Source organism: Oryzias melastigma, linkage group LG18 (genome assembly GCF_002922805.2).
Source record: "Oryzias melastigma strain HK-1 linkage group LG18, ASM292280v2, whole genome shotgun sequence".
Taxonomy (NCBI): Eukaryota; Metazoa; Chordata; class Actinopteri; order Beloniformes; family Adrianichthyidae; genus Oryzias; species Oryzias melastigma.
In genome coordinates this window covers 19,502,951-19,519,214 of record NC_050529.1, presented here as the reverse complement: position 1 = coordinate 19,519,214, position 16,264 = coordinate 19,502,951, and the positions used below count along the sequence as shown (strand labels likewise).

Here is a 16,264-nt window from a genome sequence, read left to right as displayed (position 1 = left end):
GCTTTTTATTTTATTTGTTATTTTACTACTAAAAAAATGTCAAATGAAATCTATAATTGTATTTATAAGTTTGCTGTAATTCTGGATAAATTCGGAATAAAATGTAGTTTCTTCTTTGTATGATTATAAAAGCAACATGCAGGCAATATCAAGGAAATAAAACGATGTTTATGTTTGTATGTATTTATTGTACTTTGCATCCAAAAGATAATAACCACTTTTTATTGAATAACACAAAAATGCTGCTGCCGTTTTCGTTTTTTTCTTGGCCTTTATTTTGAAACATTGACATAATTTTGACACGATGACGTCACTTCCATGTGGTCCGGAAGCCGGTGCCATGTTGTGATATTTGAGGAAATCGGTTTTACTCGAAGTTCGGCTACAAAGGCGGAATTTAAAGATCGAAACTTGGTCCAAACTTCAGAGGAGCATGGAGGTAAGGGCTGAGGGCGAGAAAAGAATTAAAAATATAGATTGTTTTTAAAACGCACCATCATAAACAGACTACAAGAGGAGTTACAGACAAAAAGTCTGACGGCCTCGGTTTTTATGCCTGATCTTAATTAAACTCTCCATCAAACTTCTTGTTTAATCAGTTAACTAAGCCGCTAGTAACCATTTAACGAGTTTAGCTTTAAATCCCGTCATCTGGTCGGCAAAGTGTCACCAGCTGACCCAAAGATGCTCAAAAATCTGGATAAAAGTGGCTTCGTGAATCCGCAGGAACCTCCACCACGAATACAGTTCATGTTAAACTCTGAAATATTTGAATAAAGTAAAGATTTCAGCGGTACAAGTCAATAAATTTAGGTTTCAATAGATGAATCGCAACAGCAGACAACTTCCGCTCTGGACTTTCAAAATAAAAGAATGGATTAAAAAACTTAAATTTAATTCTAACAACTTTACCCACCAAATAATGTTGAAAATTCACACGCAACATACATAAATAAATGTAAAAATAATAATTAAATAAAATAAAATGTAGTCATTAACCCTGCAGAGCTAAAATGTGGTCAAGAGGAACTGCATCACAACATTTAGATTTTTGTCCCTTTTTCCTGTTTGGAAATGGCACGGTATCATGTGGGTCGACTCTAAAGTGTCCATATTCCATTGCATTCTCAGCTTTGCATGATTCAAATTAAAAGCACAAGAATTATCTCACGGTCTGCTTTGTTTAACAACTAGTGAACGTTGGTGGAGTGGGTTATCATTTCTGCAGCGCTCTTGCATGAATTAGGGTTAACACAAAAGGGGAGGAAAGGGTCCAGGAAATAAATTTCAGACACTTTACAGTTTTAAAGACACCATCAAAGTTCAGACCTAGAAAGACTTATGCACACGCTCAGACTGCTGTAGGGGTCTGCTCTCTGGATGTGTGGAGGAGTTACAGGAGTTAAAACAGAATCTTAAGAGTAAAATAGCTCCCTGTTTTGCTCTGTTTTGATACATCCACTTGTAGACAAATAGACCCATGAACGTATTTGTTTTTCTGGTCTGAACTGGAATCTGGATCTAAACTGTACAGCTGGAAATGCTCTGATATTGCTCACCATTTTTGTTAGGTTGGGGTTTTAAAGGGCTCCAAGAGAGTGTAAACACTTGAATGATGGGAAGTGGGGTTCCGGTCACAACTCAGACGTGAATTTCTAATAAACTACTACTTTTCTGCAAAAACTATGACCTAGAAAACGACAAATGTTTTTAGGTTTTGGCAAAAAAACAGCATAATCATAATTAAAAGACTACCGGGAACACTTTTACAATAGATCAAATGATGATCAGAGGGGGAATTAAGTGAGTTTATTTATGAGAATGACATTCATACTGGAGTTTTTGCTGAAACCTTTGTTATAATGTATCATTTATGTTTAAGAAATAGGTTGCCAGGTTTGCTAATTTTCCCCATTAGTAGATATTCTTTCACACAGTGTTTGTTAAAGCAATGTTTTTAGGAAAATTACAAAAACAATGCATTTTAAAAAATCGAAATTAATTGAAACCAAAAAAATTAAGTAAGTGTACGGTTATTACCAATTCTTCTCTTTTTTGGGGTTTGTTTTTGGGGGATTCCGTCGCGCGTCTGTCACAGGATCTGGCAACCTCGGCAGTGATCCGTGTCTCTGAATCCATTGAGCATCCTGTCCCGGGCCAACGCGGAGCACAGCCGGGCTGTCGCTCTGCTCTCCCGCTGTCAGACGCCGCGGAGGCCGCTCTTCTCGCCTGCTGGGCTTTAACGGTTCCGCCGGCAAGCGTGTGCGGGGTGGGTCCGCTCGACGTACCGCGGACGGAGGCGCGGCAGTGCGGGCTGTTCGGCTGAGTACCGCAGCTTTGCGGCAAAGCTAAAGCTAACCCGTGGAAGGACAGGCGGCCACGCCACCGCAGCGGCTCTCCGGGCTATTTCGGGGCCGCTGCCCGCGCACACATGCTCGGTTCTGGTCCGGATCGTCCGCGCTGAAGGCGCCGGCATAAAACTAGCCGAACCTTACCCAGGATTCGAGGCCGAACGGCCGCCGCCACCGTAACGTCTGGATACAAAGAGGTTCCGCCGAAAATGGACCTGAACTTTTACTCGGATCTGACAGGCGGTACCGGGCAGCACGGAGACCCGGAGTTCCTGGATCCGCAGTCCTTCAACGGCTTTGACTCTGACGGCAAGGTGACTTCAGAGACCCGCGCGTGGCGCCGCGCACGCTCCTGTCACGGTGGACACAAGTCCAGTTCTCTCCGGGTTCGGGTCTGCTCCCACAGATGGCTCTTTATGAAGCAAATCTGCGAGCATAAAATTGCATTTGAGTATTTCTTCATTCAGATTTTGTTGAATCAGGAGCAGAGGAAAAATGCCATTGGACAAAGCTTGTAGGTGTGATAATGCATGCTCCCTGCATCCGCAGGCAGACAAGTAGATCCCAGAACGTCTGTGTTTTCCTCAGAATCTGGATCCAAACTGTCCTATATCGCTCGCCAATGCTAGTGGGTTGCGGGTGTAAACAGATGGATGATGGGAAATGGGGGTAGACTTGCTCTGTACAACTCAGAGGTGAATTTTTAACCTGCCCCTCTGCAGAAACTATGTCCTAAAAGTTTTTAGATTTTGGCTTTAAAATGTATAATCATAATTAAAAATACAAGTTGGACTTTAAAATAAAATTATATTGTTAAAAAATTAGAGAAATATTGTGTTTATAGAGGTGAGTGAAAACATCTAATGCACGTGTCAAAGTTGAGGCCCGGGGGTCAGATCCGGCCCTCCGGGTAATTATATCCGGCCCTCATTTTATTTTATTGTTATTAATGGCCCGATGTTATCTTGCGCTTCATTTCTAACTTGTTTGAATTTGACAAAATATACTTTTATGGAGAATAAAATATTAAAGGTTATTTAAGGTTTAAGTTGATTTATTCTGGAATAATATTCATGCCTCATTCATAATTATGTTAAAAAGTTACGGTTTTAAAGATTGGCATTCTGATAGCTTTTTGGACTATTTTGCCATTTACTAAGATTTTTAGGCTATTTTGGAGTTTAGCTAATATTTAGCTACATGCTAGCTGTTTTTGGCCAATTTATGCTTTTTTTTGGTCATTTTTTTAGGCTGTTTTGGAGTTGGGCTAATATTTACATGACAGCTGTTTTGGCTAATTTAGGCTTTTTTCAGTTTTTTAGGCTATTTTAAAGTTTAGCTATTTTTTTCAGAACATGCTAGCTGCTTTGGCTTACCTAAGTTTTTTTGTTTTGTTTTGTTTTTTTTAGGGTAATTTGGCATTTAGCTAATATATTAGCTTTCTATCAACTTTAGCGTTCTCAGTTATCAGCTTCAGCGTTTTTAGCTATCAATTTCAGCATCTTCAGCAGCCAAATTCAGCTTACAGCATTCACACTCGCATTATCTCAGGTAATGATATTTATCTAGTTCATAATTATGTTAAAAAGTTACGGTTTTTAAGTTTTAAAAATGTATTTTGAGTGTTTTCAATAAATGTTGATCCTGTTCGGCCCGCTACCTAAGGTGTGTTTTTGATTTTGGCCCCTTGTGTGATTGAGTTTGACACCCCTGATCTAATGCGTTCCTCTGTGTTTCAGTTTCCTGGAGGCAGCGACAACTACCTGACCATCTCTGGATCAGGACATCCCTTCCTCTCCTCCTCTGAGGTACGCCCAAACTGCAGCTCTACCGCTGTCGTGGATCGCCCACTCTTTTTAGAAACACTTTAATAATCCGTTCAGACACTTTTGATGAGATCTGGTCTGGTATTTAGAAAAACGATTCAAAAGATTACATTTGTACCATTGACTGTATATGAGAACTGGACTGGCATTCCAAATATGAAGTACCTGCTGGCTCCAAGAAGCCAAAATCCCATAGACTTGTATAGAGAAAGAAACAGCTATTCAGTCATAGTTTTTGTCAGAACAACCATTCTTGCTCTGATACCTTTTTTAATATATTCTTAGGAAATGTACATTTTTTAAGATTTTTTTTTAACTGTCCAATTGGAAGCCTCAATAGAAGCTTGTGGTCTCACGCCCGCTTTCAAGTGTTAGGGTGCGGCCTCCAAACAAGCTCACCCCTGATTAGGAGTCGTGGTTGCCATAGAAACAAAGACTCAGACCGACTTGGACCAATCACTGCTTACTGATGACGTCAGTGGAGCTGAAATTAAACTATTTTTACAGGTGACGTCAGACTCACTCGGCCCAATTCTCTGGACGTTCACATCGCCCTCGGCAACCAGCATTCAAGTGACCACTTACAATGAAAAGTTTATCTTAACGTGCGGTTAGAGCTTTTGCATTCAAAGTCTTTTGCGACCATTTTCGTGCCATTTGAAACACTCCAATAATATTAAGTTTAATATAAAGGTTGTGATTTGTATAGACTGGTTTATTTTTGTGCAAGATTTGTGTCCATCCATATGCACGTCTAAAAGTTGGCAAGTTTTGTGTTCACTGCGTGAATGTGCAGGTCTGCAGACATGTACAAGCGTGTGTGGACACACGGATCTGCTTGCATGTGCAGATCTGCAGAGATCTCGGTGTGCGACTTACAGTCAGGTCTAGATTTTACTACTGAGTCCATTGATGATATGCAGTTATAATTTTATATGATTTCAACTCACAAATATTTTTACTTTTTATTCAAACTGAACTCATTGACAAAGTTGGAACTTGCTTGAATAAAACCGCTTGGAGGAAAAGCTGTTGAACAACACTGATCGAACAATATGAGATTTATTTGATATGTTCCGCCTCCTGTAAACGAAGCTTATAGTCCATCCAAACGCCACCGTGTCTGCAGCGGCTGTGACTGTTGTGTCACAGTGTTGTTCCCTGGACTCCAGTATGGAGCTCATTAATGGATCCTCCAAAGGAAAAATACGGGTTGTGAGATCATTCACATTAAGACAACAAATTAAAAAACCTGACGACAAAAAGGTTTCTGCTGGACTTAGTAGAAATAGACCAAAACCTTTGACTGTACTGTGTGTGATACAGTAGAAAATGACTTGAATCCGGCTCCAACAGAATGAAGTCGATTCAGTTTTTTGTGATATGGAGGCCACCATGTTGGAGCCAGACGTTATCATTAAGCAGCGATTAGTCCAAGTTCCTTTGTGTCAAAGTTTCTATGGCAACCACTCTCTCTAATCAGTGGAAGTCTGCGACCTTACTACTAAAGTGGACTTCGGGGAAATCTGTCGCTTCGAATGTTCGACGCGACACTACAACTTTTATTGAGGCATCTGATTGGTCAGTTTCTAACTTTAATTACAGATAATGCAGTTGTAAGTAAATTGTCAGCCACCAATTGTGCAAGTTCTCCCACTTAAAAAGATGAGAGAGGCCTGTCATTTACATCATAGGTATAACTCAACTTTGAGAGACAAAATGAGAAAAAAAAATTCCAGAAAAATCACATTGTCTGATTTTTGCAGAATTTATTTGTAAATTGTGGTGGAAAATAAGTATTTGGTCAATAACAAAAGTTCATGTCAATACTTTGTTATATACCCTTTGTTGCAATGATAGCAGTCAAACGTTTCCTGTAAATCTTCACAAGGTTTTCACAAACTGTTGCTGGTATTTTGGTCCATTCCTTCATGCAGATCTCCTCTAGAGCACTAATGTTTTGGGGCTGTCACTGAGCAATACAGACTTTCATCTCCCTCCAAAGATTTTCTATGGAGTTTAGATCTGGAGACTGGCTAGTCCACTCCAGGACCTTGAAATGCTTCCTAAGAAGCCACTCCTTTGTTACCGGGCAGTGTGTTTGGGATCGTGCTGATAGACCCGTCCACGAGTCATCTTCAGTGCTGATGGAAGGAGGTTTTCACTCAAAATCTGACCATATATGGCCTCGTTCATTCTTTCCGTTACATGGATCAGTCGTTGTGGTCCCTTTGCTGAAAAACAGCCCCAAATCATGATGTTTCCACCCCCATGCTTTACAGTAGGGTTCTTTCTCCTCCAAACGGTAGAGTTCTTACCAAAAATGTCTATTTTAGGACATTCTCCAATCCTCTTCTGGATCATCCAAATGCTCTCTATCAAACTTTAGACGGGCCTGCACATGTACTGGCTTTAGCAGGAGGACACGTCTGGAACTGCAGGGTTTGTAGCGTTACTGATGGTAGTCTTTGTTACAGTGGTCCTAGCTCTCTGCAGGTCATTCATTAGGTCCCCCTGTGTGGTTCTGGAGTTTTTGCTCACCGTTCTACGGGGTGAGATCTTGCAGAGAACCCCAGATTGAGGGAGAGTATCAGTGGTCTTGTATGTCTTCCATTTCATAATAATTGATCGCTTCACAACAAGCTGCTTACCTATTACCGATTCAGTCTTTCTGGAATGGTGCAGGTCAACAGTTTTGTTTCTGGTGTCCTAAGACAGCTCTTTGGTCTTAGTGGAGTTTGGAGTGTGACTGTTTGAGGTTGTGGACAGGTGTCTTTTATATAGATAACCAGTTCAAACAGGTGACATTAATACAGGTAACGAGTGAAGGACTGAAGATCCTCTTACAGGAGAAGTTAGAGACAGAAATTTTGCTTGTTCTTAGGTGACCAAATACTTATTTTCCGCCATAATTTGCAAATAAATTCTTTAAAAATCATAAAATGTGATTTTCTGGGTGTTTTTTTTTTCATTTTATTTTTCATAGTTGAGGCTTCTCTCAACGTTTTAATTGGGAGAACTTGCACTGGCTGACTAAATACATACAAATGAAGAGTAAAAGATTTTGAGTGCATGCCGGAGCATTGAGCAATCTCCAACCCCGTCCTGTTTTTGGTACGCTTGGCTTCAGATTGACTGGTTTCTTCTTGTTTTTCATGGTCTCCTGCTTTCCATCCTCTGTGTTCTTCAGACGTTCCACACTCCGAGCCTCGGCGATGAGGAGTTCGAGATCCCTCCCATCTCTCTGGACCCGGACTCGGCCCTCACCGTGTCCGACGTGGTGTCCCATTTCTCCGAGCTGTCGGACGCGGGCCCCTCGGACAGCGTGGTGGTGCCGGGGAACGCGGTGGTGGAGGGGGACGACCCCTCTTTTGCCTCCACGTACGTGAGCAACCCCTCGCAGGGCCTGGAGCACCTGGGTCTGAGTGTCATGAACCAGGCGGGAGGAGGGAACCTTCTGGGGTCTTCCCTGGGAATGGTGAGGAGTGCACAATGTGTGTCTGTCATTCTCTTTGGGGGGTCGTCTCACTGCCACTTGTCCCTCCCCAGGATCTCAGTCACCCCATGGGGTCGCAGTTCAGCAGCTCGTCCCCGGTTACCATCGACGTCCCGCTGGGGGATATGGCCCAGGGGTTATTGGGCTCTGGTCAGCTGACCACTATCGACCAATCAGAGCTCAGTGCACATCTGGGGCTTGGCCTCGGCGGGAGCAACATACTTCAGCAACCGCAGTCACCTGAAAACCCTCTATCAGCCACGGCGTCGCCCACCAGCTCGCTCCAGGACGACGACGTGGACGACTTCAGGAGGGTCAGTGTTCAGGTTCGGGAGTCCAGTTCTGAAGATCCTCTGATCTAACTCTCATCATTGCCTTCTTCTCCGATCAGAGTGTCCTCGTCGAGTCTCCCGTCTCACTGGCCGTCTCTCCCGGCGTCATCTCCCTCGACCCCTCCGTGTCAATGTCTCCCATCTCCGCCCCGCCCACTAACGCCTCCTCGTCTGTCGGGAGGAAAGGAGGCGGCGCAGGGAAGAAGGGGAAGAAGAAAAAAGACCCCAACGAGCCGCAGAAACCCGTGTCGGCCTACGCCCTGTTCTTCAGGGACACCCAGGCAGCGATCAAAGGCCAGAACCCCAACGCCACGTTTGGAGAGGTCTCCAAGATCGTGGCGTCCATGTGGGACAGCCTGGGGGAGGAGCAGAAGCAGGTGGGTGTGGTTCCAGCAGTCGTTGGGAAAGGGAAGCATGGATTCTCCATAAATACCTTCCCTGTTTTCCAGGTTTACAAAAGGAAAAATGAAGCTGCTAAGAAGGATTACTTCAAAGCGCTGGCAGAATACCGGGACAGCCAGAACTCCCAGGTGAGTTTCTGCGGAGATGACGGTCTCTGTTTCTGGATCATTTAGTTTAAGTCCAAAAAAATAAAACCTTAGTTTGATGCAGATCTTCAGTAAAGGTTAATAATGTTCCTCAAACCAACCAATCAAACAATGGGTTTTAGTCTCTTATAGGTTTAGAGCATGTGTCAAGGCCCGAGGGCCGGATCCGGCCCTCCAGATCATTTCGTTTTATTTTTATTAATGGCCCGATGTTATCTTGCGCTCATTTCTAACTTGTATAATTTAGACAAAATATATTTTTATGGAGAGTAAAATATTGAAAGCTATTTAAGGTTTAAATTGATTTATTCTAGAATAATATTCCTGCCTTTTTTATTATTCGTAATTATGCTAAAATGTTACGGGTTTGAAGTTTTATAAGTTGGCATTCTGCTAGCTTTTTGGACTATTTTGGAGTTTAGGTAATATTTCAGCTACATGCTAGCTGTTTCTGGCTAATTTAGGCTTTTTTCAGTTTTTAGGCTATTTTGAGGTTTAGCTATCTTTTCAGAACATGCTAGCTGTTTTGACTTTATGTTTGTTTGTGTTTTAGGCTATTTTTGCTGGTTATCAGCTTCAGCATTTTCAGCTATTAGCTTAAGTGATTTCAGCTATCAACTTCATCGTTTTCAGCCATTAGCTTCAGCATTTTTAGCTATAAGCTTCAGTAATTTCTGCTATCAACTTTAGCCATTTCAGCTATTAACTTAATTGATTTCAGCTATCAGTCAAAGAGCTCCTCGGTGGCAAGGCTCCAGGGGTGGATGAGGTTCGCCCCGAGTACCTCAAGTCTCTGGATGCTGTGGGAGTGTCTTGGCTGACACGTCTCTGCAGCATTGCGTGGCAAACAGGAACCGTACCACTGGACTGGCAGACTGGGGTGGTGGTTCCCCTTTTCAAGAAGGGGGACCGGAGGGTGTGTTCCAACTACCGGGGAATCACACTCCTCAGCCTCCCTGGGAAAGTCTATGCCAGGGTACTGGAGAGGAGAGTCCGTCCGATAGTCGAACCTCAGATTCAAGAACAACAGTGCGGTTTCCGTCCTGGTCGTGGAACAGTGGACCAGCTCTACACCCTCTCCAGGGTGCTGGAGGGTTCGTGGGAGTTCGCTCATCCAGTCCATATGTGTTTTGTGGATTTGGAGAAGGCGTTCGACCGCGTTCCCCGTGGTGTCCTGTGGAGGGTGCTCTGGGAGTATGGGGTCCGGGGAGCCTTACTCAGGGCTGTCCGGTCTCTGTACGACCGGAGCAGGAGCTTGGTTCGCATGGCCGGCAGTAAGTCAGACCTGTTTCCGGTGCATGTTGGACTCCGGCAGGGCTGCCCTTTATCACCGGTTCTGTTCATAGTCTTTATGGACAGAATTTCTAGGCGCAGCCAGGGGCCGGAGGGGGTCTGGTTTGGGGACCACAGGATTTCATCTCTGCTTTTTGCAGATGATGTTGTTCTGTTGGCTCCATCAAACCGGGACCTCCAGCATGTATTGGAGCGGTTTGCAGCCGAGTGTGAAGCGGCTGGGATGAGGGTCAGCACCGCTAAGTCTGAGGCCATGGTTCTCGACCGGAGAAAGGTAGTTTGTCCTCTCTCGGTGGGTGGAGTGCTCCTGCCTCAGGTGGAGGAGTTTAAATATCTTGGGGTCTTGTTCACGAGTGAGGGAAGATCGGAACGTGAGATCGACAGGCGGATTGGAGCGGCGTCCGCTATTATGCGGTCGCTGTACCGGTCCGTTGTGGTGAAAAGAGAGCTGAGCCAGAAGGCAAAGCTCTCAATTTACCGGTCGATCTTTGTTCCTGTACTCACCTATGGTCATGAGCTCTGGGTCGTGACCGAAAGAACGAGATCCCGACTACAAGCGGCTGAAATGAGTTTTCTTCGCAGGGTGGCTGGGCGCTCCCTTAGAGATAGGGTGAGGAGCTCAGTCACCCGGAGGGAGCTCGGAGTAGAGCCGCTTCTCCTCCGCATCGAGAGGAGCCAGTTGAGGTGGTTCGGGCATCTGGTCCGGATGCCTCCTGGACGCCTCCCTGGTGAGGTGTTCCGGGCATGTCCCACTGGGCGGAGGCCCCGGGGAAGACCCAGGACACGCTGGAGAGACTATGTTTCTCGGCTTGCCTGGGAACGCCTTGGAGTCCCCCCAGAGGAGCTGGAGGAAGTGGCCGGGGAGAGGGAAGTCTGGGCATCTTTGCTTAGACTGCTGCCCCCGCGACCCGGTCCCGGATGAAGCGGAGGAAGATGGATGGATGGATGGATTTCAGCTATCAGCTCAAGCGTTTTCAGCTATTAGCTTAAGTGATTTCAGCTGTTAGCTTCAGCCTTTTTTAGCTATTAGCTTCAGTGATTTCAGCTATCAACTTTAGCATTTTCCGCTATCAGCTTTCACGTTGTCAGCTATTAGCTTCAATGATTTCAGCTATCAGCTCAAGCGTTTTCAGCTGTTAGCTTCAGCGTTTTCAGCTATAAGCTCAAGCGTTTTTAGTTGTTAGCTTCAGCGTTTTCAGTTGTTAGCTTCAGCGTTTTCAGCTATCAGCTTCAGCGTTTTCAGCTATCAGCTTCAGCGTTTTCAGCTATCAGCTTCAGCGTTTTCAGCTGTTAGCTTCAATGATTTCAGCTATCAGCTCAAGCGTTTTCAGCTATCAGCTCGAGCGTTTTCAGCTGTTAGCTTCAGCGTTTTCAGCTGTTGGCTTCAATGATTTTAGCTATCAGCTCAAGCGTTTTCAGCCTTTAGCTTCAGCGTTTTCAGCTATCAGCTTCAGCGTTTTCAGCTGTCAGCTTCAGCGTTTTCAGCTGTCAGCTTCAGCGTTTTCAGCTGTCAGCACTGGCACAGCCATATTCAGCTTACAGCATTAACACAAGCATTATTGCAGGTAATGCTATATATCTAGTTCATAATTACGTTAAACATTTATGGTTTTTAAAATGTAGTATTAGTGTGTTCAATAAGTGTTTATCCTAATCAGCCCGTGATCTAAGGTGTGTTTTGGATTTTGGGCCCTTGTGCGATTGAGTTTGACACCCCTGCGCTAGTTCATAAAATTAATATTTTTTTTCTTTTCTTTTTTGCGTGAAACATATCTGAGTCTTTCTGAGACAAGAAGTTTTTCACGCTTCTGTTCCTGAAGCAAAGACGAATTACTAAAACAGGAAACTTTTTTTAACTTTAACTTTCTGAATTGGGGGCCAGACGCCCTCCCAGTGTGTTTTTATGCTGTCATTTTACAGTACAGACTGTAATCTGTTCCCTTCAGGCCCCCATAGAAGTCATGGACACGGCTCCATCGCCTCCACCTCCGGCCCCCGCCCCTGCTCCTGCAGTCCCCGCTGCTCCTGCCACGCCTCCAGCCCCCCGACCCTCCAGGTCGCAACACTACAACCCTGAAGAGAACACCATCACCAACATCTGCACCTCCAACATCATCCTGGACCTGCCGCAGGTCACTACGCGCTCCCGCACCGGCGCCATCAAGCCCCAGCCGCCGCCCCCTAGTGCCACGCCTAACCCCCCCACTGTCACGAAGATCATCATCAAGCAGACGCCCCTCCCCTCCGGGGGAGTGTCCGTCACCGCCACCGCTGCCCCATCGTCGCGCCAGCCGCCACCGCTGCAGCACAAGCAGAACAACCCACCCCCTCCACGGCTGCAGCAGATGGTACACGCCCAGGCTCCTCCGCCTCTGCAGCCCAAACCACGGGGCGGGGGCGCAGCGGCTGCCACTGCCCCACCCCCACTGCAAATTAAGGTCATTCCTCCGTCCCGGCAGTCGGACTCTGCGATTGCAGTGACGTCGGTGGGTGAAGGGGCGGGGTCTTCCACAGGCATGGTGGTGCAGGTGGGGCAGAGCGGCGCCGTGCTGACGAGAGGGGAAGACGTGGCAGAACCAGAGGAGGGGGTGGGTCCCACAGGCGTCTGACAGGATCCTGGCTGTAGATTTGGAGGCGTCACCTAAACTCTGTCTCTCCTCACTCTTAGATGGAGGTGGAGGTGAGCGTGGCCCCCGCCCCCAGCGTGACCACCACCTCCAGTCCGAGCATCTGCGTGCGAGCGGGCTGCACAAACCCCGCAGTGGAGAGCAAAGACTGGGACCGGGAGTACTGCAGCAACGAGTGTGTGGCCACCCACTGCAGGTTTGTTCACCGAGAACGAGATGTTTGCACAAAAGATCAGTCAAACCCAAAATCATTACTGTAAAGGTAAAATATCCCTATTTTCTTCAGCAAAATCATCTCAAATCAATTTAGATTCATCTACGCTCTTGTAGATTGAGATCCTGAATTAAGTTAATGTAAAGATTTAAGCTATGAGGTTAATCTGAGTCAGAGTAAATAAACTCCAGGATAAAGCAATCATTCTCATTTAACTTATATTCTAATGCAGAGGTGTTGATCACGTGGTTGATGACTTGATCGAAATCGGACTTTGTTGTCCGATCAGTATCGGATATTTAATTTATTCTTACTATCATCAGCACTTAATATTTCAATCTTATTATTCAGGATAAAGACACTAGAAGTCTGCATGTTCTGAAAATGTCACAAAATGTTATTCCTGGAAAACGCAGCAGAAAACGGCAGCAGCTCAAGCAGAAGACTGATGTAAACAGTTCAATAAAGCTAGCTAACTGATCACGGATTCAGACTTCCGGGATCAATAACTCTTTTAAAAATGCTTTAAACTGACAGCAAGTGTCTCTATTGGTTTGTCATAACTCACACAACAACCTCTAAAGGTATTTCAACAGAAAAAGTTTTGGTTTCTTTTTAATGTGAAGCTCTTCATGCAGCAGAAAGATGGCTAAACAGCAGCTGCTAACTGCTACATGCTAGCACCGTGATTTAAATCCTTAGGACCCCAGCTGTCCTTTGATATGCCTGTTTTATTTATCTGACAGAGAAATAACAGTTAAAAAAAATAACTACTGTGGTAATAAAACCAAAAATGTGATGTTTTAAGAACTTAAAATGTAGCACATAATCTTAAAAAACTAATAAATTCAAACTAATAATGATATCAGCTATTCATGAACACTCGTCAAATTTTATGCTAAAACAAAATCATAATTTATTTTTAAGAATTTTAAATGAGGACAGGAATCACATTTGGTCAAAAATGTTCAATAGCTCTAAAGATGTTAAAGCTAAAGTCACTAAACTTTATCAAATGACTAATTACCCCCCACCCCTCACGGTCCGATGTTCCTAATTGGTGCCAATTTCAGAACTTCAGTAACGAAAAAAAAATAATGCTGCTTGATGGATTCTGGCTCAGGAAAGTCTAGCATCTTTGCTTAGACTTCTGACCCCGTGACCTGACGAGAGTGGGAGTGGCTACATTAAACAAAACACTTCAAGGTTCTGCTGTGGTCTAGCCTGTCTCTGGACCTGCTTCTATCCATCTGTGGAAGGAGTTGAAAATGTGTGTTGCCCAGTGACAGCCCAAAAACATCACTGCTCTTGAGAAGATCTGCATGGAGGAATGGACCACAATAGCTGTTGAAGACCTACAAGAAACCGTAGACCTCTGTCATTGACAACCAGGGTTATATTACTATATTACTACTATAAGTATTGAGGGGAACTTTTGTTTTTTGTTTTTACTAAATGCTTATTTTCTGCTCCATTATACAAAGAAATTATTTACAAATTGAACATTTTACATCCTATGATGAACAAAATAGACCAACTTGCAGAATCTGTAATTTTAACTTTCGAAGTTCATGTTTTCTAGAAGAAGATAAAACATCCAGAAACACTTTAGATATAAATCAAATCAGAATCCTGGATTCTAAGATCAACAGACAATCCAGTTCTAGTGAAACATTCATTCATTCATCTTCTTGTCAGCTTCTTCCCTTTCGGGGTCGCGGGGTGCCGGAGCCTATCCCGGCCACCGATGGGCGAAGGCGGGGTTCACCCTGGATAGGTCGCCAGTCTGTCGCAGGGCTCTAGTGAAACAATCGGATGCTTTCTCTTCTTCTCTGCAGAGACGTGTTCATGGCGTGGTGCGCCATCCGCGGGCAGAACTCCACCACCGTCACATAGGACCTGGACAACCAGACCGCCGAGCACACAGAGAGCGAGAGAGTCAGACTCAGGGGCGCCCGACAGCTGCTTCCGTCATCCAGTCAGCTCGGGGACAAACGCTGAGCAGAACTTCACCGAAACGCTTCGGTCTCAAACACTGCAATCATGACGATGGCCACAGATCATTTCAACTTCAGACTCAAAAAAAAAAAAAAGAACTTCCAGTGTTTTTAATTGTTTTGCAAAAAAGGAAAAAAGAAAAAAAAGGAATATTGTTGTGGATGAATTCTTTATTTTTAGGTGCTTTAAAAGAAAAATCAACTTTGTGTGTATAATCTTCCCTTTACTGTTACTATGAGGACTAATCAATGTGAAGAGTTGTGTTGTTTGGGTGTTTGTGTTGATGAGAAAAGACCAACAACTGCACAAAAGCCCTCGAAGCTGAAGAGCAAGGAGGACAGAAAAATCCAGCTCGGCTTCACGAAGTTTCCCTGATTCAAACGGGTGCTAACCTTTCTGTTCTCATGAATCCCTTTTTAAATCAAGTTTGTTTTTAGGGGAGATTTGTGCTCTAAGGTTTTTTTTGTTTTTTTTTGGAGACGTAAATCTACATGAGAGGCTGGCTCTGACGACACTAATTACCATGAGGGAAAAATGGTCATTTCTTTACAAACATGAACGCCGTTCGGTTATGAAGTTAGTCCAAAAGAGACAAAATGCTTCTAAAAATAAACAACTTCCTAGTGAGACTTAATGATGCAGTTATTGGTCTGATTTACTGTACATATCATGGAAATGTTTTTAATCATGAAATAAAATATTTTATGTTGTAATATACATTTTGACCTCATGATTGCAGATCAAGAATTAGTTTAGTTTGATTGTATGGGTTCCCATAGAAATGTAGAGTCGGACCAATTACCGATTACTGACCATTTCTGGTTCCAACATGGCGACTGAATTGACTTCATTTTGTTGGAACTGGAAGAAAGTCCATACAGGTGACATCACATTTGTTCAGTCCAGTTCAGTTAATCATGTGATTTTGACTTAAAGTTTTGATGTTTTAATAATACCTAAATGCATTTTTTTCAAAGCTTAATAAACTATTTTTGGCATAATAAAAAAAAATGATAGATCAAAAACACGTTGGCATAATTTTAAATAGGAAAAGACTACATTTATTTTGGAGTTTTTTATTCTCATGTTTTATTTTGGCAGCCAACAAAATTTATTTTTGTTTTAAATTTAAATAAAACAATTTTTAATCCCTTTTTAAACTTAATTTTGATGGGAAATTCATTGTTATGGCTACAAAACTTTGGGTAAAAAAAAATTTAATTTAATGTTACACCATTTATTTATTTACAGGCAAATTTTTATTTTTTTAAACAAACATAAATGTTCATACAATAACAAAAATGGTTGAGTAAAAAATAAGTAAAATACATATAAAGCTTAGGCAAAAATAACAAATATTCAACAACATTTCATTAAATTATTGTTTTTTCCTTTTTCATGCGACAAAAATAATTCAAAAATATGCTAAATACATTTAGATATTAATTTAAAATGTGTTTCTTTCATTTTGGGTGAAAGTGTATACAGACTATTTGTGTATATTAGTGTATATATATATAGTGTATAATATATAGTGTATATTTCATGTATACAGAAAATGATTTATTTATGAAAGTAT

The 16,264-nt window shown here is 43.3% G+C and overlaps 1 protein-coding gene across 2 annotated transcripts; it reads left to right on the top strand.

Annotated features, from left to right (window-relative positions):
* The first annotated feature begins 314 nt into the window (after positions 1 to 314).
* On the top strand, positions 315 to 15,402 carry tox4b (TOX high mobility group box family member 4 b). Of its 2 annotated transcripts, none has more exons than XM_024288553.2 (9): positions 315 to 439; positions 4,091 to 4,159; positions 7,368 to 7,655; positions 7,727 to 7,987; positions 8,065 to 8,382; positions 8,455 to 8,535; positions 11,793 to 12,434; positions 12,515 to 12,669; positions 14,526 to 15,402. In XM_024288553.2, the coding sequence occupies exons 1-9, from the start codon at positions 434 to 436 to the stop codon at positions 14,581 to 14,583; spliced, it is 1,878 nt and encodes a 625-aa protein (XP_024144321.1). In that variant the 5' UTR covers positions 315 to 433; the 3' UTR covers positions 14,584 to 15,402. The 2 variants fall into 2 exon arrangements, with proteins under 2 accessions (XP_024144321.1, XP_024144320.1); XM_024288552.2 differs by lacking the exon at positions 315 to 439 and adding an exon at positions 2,176 to 2,665.
* Positions 15,403 to 16,264: the final 862 nt, after the last annotated feature.